At 43.9% G+C, this 12,218-nt stretch overlaps 1 protein-coding gene across 1 annotated transcript; it reads left to right on the forward strand.

The window, feature by feature from the left end:
• The first annotated feature begins 546 nt into the window (after positions 1-546).
• Positions 547-7,006, forward strand: Rfpl4a (ret finger protein-like 4A). The gene is made up of 3 exons (NM_001106222.1): positions 547-807; positions 2,050-2,344; positions 6,119-7,006. Exons 2-3 carry the CDS (start codon positions 2,059-2,061, stop codon positions 6,688-6,690), a joined length of 858 nt encoding a protein of 285 aa, NP_001099692.1. The 5' UTR covers positions 547-807; positions 2,050-2,058; the 3' UTR covers positions 6,691-7,006.
• Positions 7,007-12,218: the final 5,212 nt, after the last annotated feature.

The raw sequence follows: 12,218 nt of genomic DNA on the forward strand, positions 1-12,218 counted from the left end.
CAAATTCATGAAACTGCAACACTAGGGAAGCTGATACAGGAGGATCTTAAGTTGAGAGCCAGACTGAGTTATAGAGACAAGACTGCCATCGAGCCTGAGAAGCTGAGCTCCATCCCAGGACTCTCATGATAGAAAGGACCACTTCCCAAAAACCTGTCTTCCAACCTCCACAGCCATGCGGTGACAAGCATCCACACTCATTAAATAAGCAAGCAAGCGTGAACATATCATTTACAATGGATGTGTTTGTCTTGGTTTTTTTTTTTCAAGTGCTCAGCACATACCAGCAAGTGATTATTGTAGAAATGATTAAATGGACAACTGAATGTAATCTAAACCTCTCCCACCCATCAGGTCCCTCAAAACCCAATTACCCATCAGCCATCTAGCTGATGAGAGAACATGCCTGGATTTCACTGTATAAAAATCTCCCTTAAGCCAAACTTTAAATCTGATTGGATTAAGAGAAAACAGGTGGGGAGTAAGCCAGGCAGCGGTATCACCAATAAATACCTCACGGAGGTGGATACCACTCTAGAACTCAGCTGGGACCCAGAAGAGAGAGCAGCAGAGGAGAGGTGAGCACAAATAGGCAGTTTCTTCTTCACTTAGCTCTCCACTGGGGACAGAGCAAAAACTTACTTCTCTGCAAGTGTTACCTGAAGCTAGCCCACGCCAGGCAGTGTAGGCACACAGGGCTCCTCACTTAAGCAGCACAAGGTGGGACAGAGACTTTCAACACACAGCATGGAGAAGTAATGGTCCTCATTCTCTTGAGTCCAACCAGGGCTTGACTGACTAAATGAGGTGGGAGATGTATGACTCCCATGGACTCCCTCAATATCCATGTGGGACAAGGGAGTTGAAATGTTCCTGAGTCAAGGTCGGCACTGTCCAATAGAAATAGGACATGACCCACATATGTAAAGACAAACATTCTAATTATCAAGGTAAGGAAGGTAAAATGAAATAATTGACCTCAATTTATTTCAATATCAAAAATTAAGGAGCTGGAGAGATAGAGATGGCTTAGGGGTTAAGAGCACCGGCCGCTCATTCAGAGGCACTACAGTCAATACCCACCTACATGGCAATTTACAACTATTTGTAACTGCAGCTCCAGGAGCTCCAATACCTCTGGCCTACCTGGGGGCCAGCACTCAGGTGCACACACCCGCATGTAGACACATAGAAGTATTCATAACTAAAAATAAGAAAAATAAATCTTAATCTATATAATATACCATGCAATTAGTTTAACAATGTTAATGAAATAGTTTGTGTTCTTTTTCTCACCTTTCAAGCTGAGTGTGTGTCTTATACTCACAGCACATTGCAATTCAGATAAGCCCCACTGGACCAGTGAGATAGTTCTGTGAGTAAAGGTGCTTGACACCAAGTCTAACAACTTGAGTTCAATCCCCAGGTCCCACACGGTGGAGAGAGAGGGCTGACTCTACAAGGCTGTCCTTTGACCATCATACATGCACCACCACGGCCCACACACCTCTCCACACATATACTCACAAAAATAAGTATCAAGATGTTAAATAAAGGGCTGGAGTGGTGGCTCAGAGGATAAGAGCATTGACTGCTCTTCCAGAGGTCCTGAGTTCAATTCCCAGCAACCACATGGTGGCTCACAACCATCTGTAATGGGATCCGATGCCCTCTTCTGGTGTGTGTAAAGACAGCTGTAGTGTACTCATATAAATAAAATAAATCTTAAAAAAAAAAGATGTTAAATAAAGTCAGATACATCCCTTTCCAGGTACTCCACAGTCCCATGTGGGCTAGTGGCTGCCACACTGGATAATCCAGGTAAAGACCCTTTCACCCCTTCAACTGAAAGGTCAGGGAAGAATCTTACCTGTTCAGCTAGCCTTTCAAGCAATAGAAATTCAAGGTTCTGAGTCCGATCTGCATCTTGTTTTCTTTATAACCTGTTACTAATGACTGTGAGAGTCCCATGCAAAGATGACACTCTTCCAAGATCTAACAGTCATTCAGCTCGAAACAATTTCAGTAACGCCTATGTTTTCCCCTCAGGCACTGACCATGGCTCACTTCTTTAAAGAGAACAGCAGCTGTTATTTCTGCTTTCGTTATCTGGAAAACCCTGTGTACCTGAACTGCGGCTACATCTGCTGCTTCCAGTGCCTTGACTCACTAGAGAAAAGTCCTGAGGGGGACGGTGTACTGTGCCCCAATTGCTCTGTTGTCTCTTTGAAAGAAGACATTAGACATGCCAAACAGTTAAGGAACCTGGTTACCACGGTCAAAGACCTAGAGCCACAGCTGAATTTTATTCTGACAATGGACCCAAGTATGAAGATATTTCAAGGTAAGATGTCTTCAAACATCTCCAAAGCTACACGGTGCCCTGGGAAAACCAACTTCCCAACATCTCCCTGCTTAATTCTGAACATTAGCTGAAGTCGGGAACCTTAAATTTCATTCTTCCCAACGCACAGCAGCTCTCAATTCCCCAAGTCTGGATTGGGAGTTTCTGGGGGAAATCGTCAGCCTCTGCCTCCCAAGCGCTGAGATTTGGTGTTATATGCCATCACACACCACCAACCTGAGATTTTTTTTATTTGTTTATTTTGGGAGTATGAGGGTTTGCCTCCATGTATGTATATATGCTCAGCACATGCACATGTGGGTGTGCGTGGAGGCTAGAAGAAGGGATCAGATCCCCTGAAAATGGAGTTACAGGTGGTTGTGAGCTGCCATGTGAGTGCACAAAACTAAATCCAAGTCCTCCCTATGAGCAGCAAGTGATCTTTACCACTGAGCCATCTCTCCGGCCCCATCCTCCTGAAAAATTTTAAGGGCATACAATAATTAGGTCATGCCCTAGTCCTCTACTATCCAGAATGGTAGCTACCAGTAGCTACTGAACACTTGAAATAATAGTATATTATTATGTATAATGATTATATATTATATGTAATAATTACAAATAAATTATAATAAAATTATATATAATTAATATATATTATTAAAGTATAATACTTTGAATAATCTTAAGTAAAATATACTGTCATAATACTAATTGTTCATCTTGCTTTTTTTTTTTTTTTTTGGTTCTTTTTTTTCGGAGCTGGGGATCAAACCCAGGGCCTTGCGCTTCCTAGGCAAGCGCTCTACCACTGAGCTAAATCCCCAACCCCCATTTTGCTTTTTAAATTTTTTTCAATTACATTTGGCACACACACACAGGCCACAGCATATGCATGTAGAGGTTAGTGGACAACTTGCAAGAGTCAATGCTCTTGTCCCACTGTCAGGGTCCATGGGCTCAAACTTGGATCATGCAGCTTGCAGAGCAAGATTTTACTCACGAAGCCGTGAAACTAGACCTCATATCACTTCTGATGTATTTATGAGAAAATCTAAACTTCGGGTCCACACTGAGTTTATTTTGATGACAGTACCCCCAGAAGATAACTCTTCGAATTTGGTAACACCTCAATTACCTGACAACCTGCTTTGAGGTAGATTTTGATTCCGTAGTGCAAGGTTTTCCCGTCACAGCCCAGGCAGTGCTGATACTGTTGACTCACAGTGCACATGTTGATTAGCAGTGGTGAACATGGTCTGTGTCTGACAGTGAGACCCAGGATCTGAAGTGCTCAAAAGTTCCCAGGTGATTCTGATGTGCAGAGAGCATAGGGAACCGCTGTGATGGATGAAATCATTCAGGTGCTCAGGGCCCCCAGGTAGAGTGGTGGAAGTCCTCTGATGATCACGTAGAGTTAGGTCTAGTTACAGACTCAGGACCTAATGGCTACACCATGTGCTTTCTACTCCTGTGTTGCAGAAAATAAGGTCTGGTTCTGCATGTGCATGTGTATGTACGTGCATGTATGTGCGTGCGTGTGCGTGTGTGTGCGTGCGTGTGCGTGTGTTTTCGAGGTAATGTAGAGGTCAGAGGACTCAAGAGAATAACTTTGTGGCATCTGCTTTCTCCCTCCATCTTTCTTTGTGTTTGTATATCCTGGGACTCGAACCCAGGCTTTTCAAGGCAAGGGCCTTTACCCACTGAGCCATCTCACCATCTCCTATATCACATTCATTCTGCACTGCAGTTATGGCTTAGAGAAAGGTATGCAACTAAAATGAATTATCATAGCCCAGCGGTATATAAAATGAGCTGAGGTCAAGAGGCCAGTCTAGACCTATTGGCATCCTAAACCCCAGGTTCAAGGGAATGTGCACAGTCCTTTCTCGTTCTCTTTATTCTTGGCAGCTGCATGAACTGTGGATGAAATGGGTGGGCTTTTTACATACTCCATCTAAAATATCAGCTGTGGAGAGGGAAAAAAACTAATTTATCTTTCTGTTATTTACTTTGTTTTTGGTTTGTTGTTGAGACAAGGTCTCACAGTGTAGACCTAGCTGTCCTGGAACTCAAATAAATCCACCTGCTTCTGCCTCTGAATGCTGGAATTAAAGACAGGCAGCAACATACCCTGCCCAGTTCTTGCTCCATCCAAACTTGTACTTACGATGCTGAAATGCATTCCAGGATATTCTTTGTCTCCAATAACTCCTTCTCCAATTAGTAAACAGTATAGTTTTCCCTGCACTGAGCCAAGTAAAATAGGAAGCTCTCCTCCTCACAGTCTGCTGCTATGCTAAAACACTGACCAGAGGCATCGCGGGAAGGAAGAAGAGCTTTACTTAGCTTACACTTCCAGGTCACAGTCCCATCATTGACAGAAGGTAAGGTAGGAAATCAAGGAGGAACGCTGCTTGCTGACTTTTCTGGCAGGATAATCTTTCTCGTGCTTAGCCAGCTCCCTCATATAGCCTAGGACCACCTGCCTACATCTAGGCCAGCCTATATCAACTATGTCAGGTTGGCAGATAATGAAAACTAGGACAAGAGCCAGATGAAACACTGGGCTTTAGTCAAAGGGTCCAAGGTTTATGTGGGTCCCACTCTCACTTCAATAGGATAAGTGGTACTTCTCCTAGGTCCTGGTATCTAAGGGCTACTTTGAAGGCCACCAAGTTTTTCCTTTCCAAGCTTATCAGACCCTCTGAACCCATGTGTTTCCCTTAGAGAACACACTCAAGATTTAAACCATGACACCGTGTAACTCCTGGTCTGAATCGTTGCCAGGAACCCAACTTCTACACCAAGTGTATGTTTTTAATCCCAACACTTGCGAGGCAGAATCAGGTGGACCTCTGCATGTTCATGGCTACCCTGGTCTATATGAGTTCCAAGCCAGCCTCCACCATACACATCCACGGGCACAGGAACTCCTTCCTGTATCTTGACTTCCCCAAAAATTAACCTGCCCCTACTCAGGACTCCAAGCAATAACTCTTTGTTTTTTATGTGTATGTTTGTATACATTGTAGAGGCCAGAGGACAACCTCAGCTGTCATTCCTTAACTGCCATGCACACTGGGGACTTTTTGGGGGGGTAGGGGGTCCAGGGGACTAGGCTAGGCAAATTGGCCAGCAAGCCCAGACATCTACCTGTCTCCATCTATCGATTGCCAAGTGTACACCTAATACCACACCTAACATTTCTATATAAGTTCTGGGGCTTGAATTCAAGTCCCAAAGCTGGTGAGGTAGCTCAGCCAATAGAAGGTCTTGTGACAAGCCTGACAACCTGGATTTGATTCCCCAGGAAGTACATGGTAGAAAGAGAGAACCAACCTTCAAGCTGTCTTCTGATCTCCATATTAATAGTGGTGTACTCACACATGTATAAATAACGCAAAACACTTTTTAAAGAATCCAATTACCTGATAGACAGGATTAAATAGGTGACTACAAAAACAAAATTTCCTACTGAAGTACTGTATCTTTTGCCCTTCAGATATTAAGGATTGTATATGTCAAAAACTCAATGGTATTGAAATTTCCTACTGTAGTTTGGAGAAACATTTTTTGGCAACCACTTTTATTGTATATGTGTTACCTAACTAGGAAGATCTAGAAATTGTCCACAAATTTCGCCTTAGAAAAAGAGTAGAATTAAATAAAAGTGAGGTATAAATAGCCCTAACAGTAAATATGAAAGGCAAAGTCCATTTTGGCTTCTTATCTTTGCTGAAATATTGGATTTTACTTTTTTTTATTACACAGTGAACATGATCTTGGATGTGGACACAGCCCAAAACAACCTCATCATCTCTGAGGACCTGAGGAGTGTCTACCACACGTCGCAGACGCAAGACCGAAAGAAATGTGCAGAAAGATTCGATCCCTCCCCTTGTGTCCTGGGCTCTTCCCGGTTCACTTCAGGCTGCCATTACTGGGAGGTAGTGGTGGGAACCAGCAAAGAATGGGACATAGGCATTTGCAAAGAATCCATTAATCGACAAGAGGTTGTTTATTTGTCCGAGAAAAAAGGCTTCTGGACTGTGGGTGTGAGAAATGAAGAGGTCTATGCTGCCAGCACTGATCCCTTAACTGTGCTACTTGTGAACCCTCGGCTGCATAGAGTGGGTATTTTCCTTGACCTGCTAGAGAAGAGCGTCTCTTTCTGGGACCTTGGCGATGGCTCCCACATCTATACATTCCTTGAAATTCCTGACACGGAGCCATTTCGCCCATTCTTTTCACCAGCAAATACTTATCCAGATGAAGAACAAGTCATCAGTATCTGTCCCGTGATGAATCCAAGCATTTTCGGGCTTCCAGTTAACCCCGTATAAGGGAAATAACCCCTGATTATGAAAGCTGCAATGGAAGTTGCTGTGTACTCATAACCATGGCTACGAATTCTTGAGTTTGGTGCACATAGGGTACAAAAAGCATTACAGAAATATAGAGAGACGGCCTCACCAATACTAACTAGCTACAGGAAATTGCATTTTTTTAATATAAAGTATTATAGTTGTTTTCTTTGGAATTTGTTTAAATTTCTGCTCCCATTCATATATTGTGAACTTTTACTTTGAATGATTTCCTTTTTAGTTGCTAAACAACCGTGCATGGTGTTGTGGAATAAATAAACTAAACTAAAATTTTAGATACGACTAAGCAGGGTGATTGATTTTCTAAATGACTAGAAAATAAGACCTATATATCAATAGGAAAAAAGAGAAATGTGTGCATATATGCGGTCTCAACCAATTACTTCTACCATCACAAGTCACTCCTCCTGGTCCCTGTTGTTGACACGCTGAGGCTGAGGCCTGGCTGTTTCTGCTAGACAGTGCCACCACTGCTGATCCGTAACTCTACCGAACTGGACTGCTGGTATATCCATGGAGTGTTTGAAAAATGGATCAAGCTGCCACCACTGACCTGTGAACTAAACTGCCGATTTCCAGAAAACACATATGGGAGATGTTCCAAAGAACCTTTCTAAACAGGTCCACGTCCCCTGGATCCTTGCTTTCCCACTACCTCTGATGGGTGGTACACTAAAAGGGAGGGTAAGCTTTTAAGAACCATCATTAAAAATAGGTTTTGAAAGAATTAAAGTTACATAACTTTAATCCCAGCACTTAGGAGGCAGAGACAGGTGAATCTCCATGGGTTTGAGGCCAACCTGGTCTACAGAGTGAGTTCCTGGACAGCCAGGGCTCAACAAATAAAAGTCAGAGGGCCAATGATATGGCTCAGCAGGTAAAGATGTTTGTTCCTAAGCCTGATAATCTAAGTTTGATTCCTGGAGTCCACGTGGTAGAAGAAAACCAATTCCTTCAAGGTGCCTTCTGAATTATACACACACACACACACACACACGCAAAGAAAGAGACAGAGACAGACACACACATACATTCAAAATAAATGTGATTGAACTTTTCATTTCATGCCATCAAATTTCTAGCCCCATAACTTCTACCTGACTTTTTTGTTTGCTTGCTTTTTGTGTTTTGATAGGAAGGGAAACATGTCATAGTACACAAAGAAAACCTTTGGGAATCAGTTTTCTCCAACCACCATGTAGTTCCCAAATTGAACTCAGGTTGTCAGGCTTCGCAGCAAGTGCCTTTACCCACTGACAGGCCACCAAGAAATGGAATAAGGTTGATGATAGTCCAAAGACTTGGGAGAGGGACAAACCTGAGCTGGGTAATGGAGAGTGAGGTGTGGGAGTGTGACTGTATACAAACCGATGGGCAGTGAGGGTGACAGTACTCATAGACACACAGTGGCATAGATACATTTTCTCACTTTGTGGAGGCTGAAAGTTCAGTCACATGTCAGGGTTGGTTTCTCCTGAGGCATTTAATTGGTTTCTATATGGTACTACAGTTGTCCCTCTGTGCGTCTGTGTCTGAGCTCATCCCTTCCCTTTTCTTCGTGTGTGTGTGTGTGTGTGTGTGTGTGTGTGTGTGTCTGTGTGTGTCTGTGTGTGTGTGTGTACAGGAGTCCAGAGAGCAGGAAAAGGGACATCAAGTTCCCTGTAACTGAAGTTACAAGGGATTGTGAGCCACCCAACATGGGTGCTGATAACTGAACTGCGACATTCTGCAAATGCCCCTAAACTGCTGGGCCAAGCCTCCTGTCCTAGTTTTTTTTTTTTTTTTTTAATTTTTTAGTGTGCATGCTTACACACTACAAATATATGTGCAACAATGAACATTTGGAGGTGAGCAGACAACTAGTAGTTCTCTCCTTCCACTATGTGGGTTCTGGGGACCAATACTTGCCTGTAGCAAGTGTTTTAACCTTCTATACCATGGATTTGGACTTCATATATATTTTCATATATACTTTTTGTTGATCCCACAACCCTTATCCCAAACCCTCCCCTTTGTTCTTATTGTTCCCCTTCCTCCCCCAATAGTGTTCTAGGGCCTTGGGTATGCTAGGCTGCACTGCTGAGCTATGACTATGTTTTTGCTCTTTCGTTTTGGAACAGTCTCACTAAGTTGCCTGAGCTGGTGCTCCTTTTCACCTTCTTGCCTCCTTGGACACCTGGGATTACAGTAGTGTATACCATCTAGCCTGACACTGAGTTAACTGTGGTTAACTTCGAAAGACATTGTTGTAGTGGATCTTTTCAAGTTGTAGGTGTATGGTGTTTTGCCTGCATGTGTATCTATGTATCTCCTACATGCTGGTGCCAAGGAAGCCAGGAGACTGTCTAGAATTATAACTACTGATGGTAAATTGAACTCCAGTCCTCTGGAAGAGCAGCAGATGCTCGTAATAAGTGAGCCCTCTCTCCAACCCCATAGCGAACAGCTCTTATCAGTAACACCCCAACAGTCACTAGGGAACATAATTACCATTAAAAAAAAAAAAAAAAAAACTCCAGGGGAGAAGGGAGCTACACAAGTAACAAAGTTGGCCCATTATAAATTCTGGCAGAAACCAGGAACAGCAATGGCCAGTTTCTTCCAGGCCTGATCCTATTGTCTCTAGGTCTCCACATTAGATGTGTTAGTCTCTGGTACCATAGAAGCACTAAGCCCGGGACCTTGTGCATGCTCAGCAAGTACTGTCCCAAACCTTACTTCTCAGTTCACTGTGCATGCACAGTACTCCCCCAAGCTCATAAACCACTGTGCACACTCAGCAAGTACTCTCCCAACCCATAGTTCACTGCACTTGAAAACATACCCTAGTGGTTCAGTGGCAGTGTGCTTGCCTGGCATGTGCAGGGGCCCTAAACTGAGTCTCTGGGTCAGCTGTGCCACCTCCATCCACCTCTGCCACAGAAAGCATCCTTGTGTTTCAGTAGCATTACCCAGTGGTTACTAGGCAAGATGTGCCCACTGGTATATAAGAGCATCAAGGTTATATCTGCTCTGATTAGGAACCTGATCAAGGTTGGAGAGATGGCTCAGTGGTTAAGAGCACTGACTGCTCTTATAGAGGTTCTGAGTTCAAATCCTGACAACCACATGGGGGCTCACAAACATCTGTGATGGGATCTAATGCCCTCTTCTGGCTAAATGAAGGTATTAAACTACTTTTGAGTGTTTATGCACATACCCATAGATTAGTCCTGCTTTCGACCTTAGCCACCAGCCTTTCTGAAGGCTTTTCAGTGGTCCAAGCGCTCAGAATAAGTGATTGCTATTGGCTCAGCCCTAAACGGGCTCCATCACCTCCGCACGCACAACTCAGAAGAGTGAACAAAGAGTAAGATCGAGAAGGCTGGGGAGAAGTGCTGTGAAAGGCTGTCCTCTGAACAATGCACTCACGAGCTCACTGTAGCCGTGGTCACCCCACAAACCCAAGCAGTATGCATTCCAGCAGGCAGCACTAATTGGGACATATTAGGTTACCAAAACAAACCAAAAATGGGGGACGCAGAGGTGGAAGAGGGCTATGTCGGGGAGCGCCTATAGTGTGGGAGAAGTGATGGATACAATCAAATACATTTGTTCTATTTTTTTTTTCAAGGCAGGATTTCCCTGTTGTTTTTTCTCTTATATTTATTTTCAAGCCAGGGTTTCTCTGTGCAGCTCTGGCTATCCTGAAACTAGCTCTGTAGAGCAGGCTGGCCTTGAACTCATCAAGATCGGCCAAGCCTGTGTTTCCTGAGTACTGGGATTAAAGACTTGGGTCACTACACCCAGCCAACCTAAATACACTTTGAAAATTTGCATTTCAGTGACAATTTTGAAATAAATATTGCTCTTTAAAGCCTGCCAATTAAAGCACTGTGGCTAAAGCATAGGTCTGCTTGAAAACAAATCTGAAGAACCAAAAGAAAATACAACAATTTCCAAATGCAAAGAATCCTACAGGAAATGAGGGTCCCCAAGGAGATGGAGGAACTTGGGGAGGGAGGTGGCCTGGAACCTCCACAAAATATAAGGAGCTACAGTAAATCTACACGCTTTCTTAGAGCCATCTGGCCTGCAAGATCTTTCACTGTGGTAGTCACCAGAGCCTTGTACCAATCTGTCTTCGAGAACCTGTTGTCCCAAAAAAAAAAAAAAAAAAAAAAAAAAAAAAAAAAAAAAAAAAAACAAACAAAAACAAAAAAAAAAAAAAAACAAAAGCAGAAGTGTACTATTAGCAGGAAATGGGGGTTCCTGTTTTGTACACAGTGAGACAGGGGAGGGTCAAGAGTGAGACTGTCTCGGGAACAGAGTTCCCGAATGAGGGAAGCTGCTTTGGCAGAGCCAGAGAGAACCCACATGCCCCAACCATGGTGGTGCACTGGCAATTAGCCACGTGGTGACCGAGTCCCTAGGAGCCAACCAGAGCTTAGCTGTAAGGCAGATGATGTGCCAACCCCAGTGCCAGGGCTATCCTGTTAGGCAAAGACCTGAGGGCTCAAGGAAAGGCTCCTGCCTACAACCTAGTCCAGACCTTTATGGACCAAAACTTAGGAGAGCCCTTCTCATCCAATTATCCAGAAGAGTTCTGCCACGGAGGAAGCCAGGGGTTTGTCCCCTCCAGGCCCACTCCACAGATACCTAGGTCAGAGAGATACCCACACATAACCTTCCCAACATGCAGGTCAACCCTGAGCACTGAGTTTTAGCAATCTCTTGTCAGCAAGAACCCCTCTCCCTTTGACAGGGCTCTTTATGCCAACCACCCCACTCCCATCTCTAAGTAACGTCTAGTCACCATTCAACAGTATGAGGGGGACTGGGAGTAGGGCAGTGTTTCATGTCAGTAAGTAAATAAACAAACAAAACCCCAAAAGCTATTATCTCCTACATCATGTTCTACCCACAGACCCACTACATCTCGGACTTAAACCACACTGCATTCACAGTAGAACCAAATCTCTGCCCCACTGCAAGACCCGCTCACGAGGGTCTCTGTATTCGTGATATAGCTTAATCTTTCCTAATAATCTTCTATGTGTGTATATATAACACATGCAGCTATGTGTCTAAGAACATAGAGGCTGGCAGTAAACATCAGATGTCTTCCATTTCTCTAAAATCTGTTAAGGTATGTGTACATCGGTGTGTGCATGGGCACAGGTGGAACTCAGTAGACAACACTGGATGTTGGTCCTTTACGTTCTACCTTGATGAGAGATGAACTGGCCTTAGGTTTATCTAGGGATTCTCTTTTCCATTCACCATCTCAATAGGAGCACTGGGAGTACAGAATCTAACATTTCACATGGTAGGTGCTTTACTACTGACTCAGCCACATCCCCAGGAGGCTCCAGGACATGATCATCTGTGCCCCACCCACCCACTGCCCTGACAGCCAGACAGGATTAAAGGCTGCATCTTGCCTTTTCAGCTGGATGCTAGAGGCCTGACAGGATGCTTTGCACAGTACCCTACTGAACCTGATC

Source organism: Rattus norvegicus, chromosome 1 (assembly GCF_021556685.1).
Source record: "Rattus norvegicus strain SHRSP/BbbUtx chromosome 1, alternate assembly SHRSP_T2T, whole genome shotgun sequence".
In the NCBI taxonomy this organism is placed as follows: domain Eukaryota; kingdom Metazoa; phylum Chordata; class Mammalia; order Rodentia; family Muridae; genus Rattus; species Rattus norvegicus.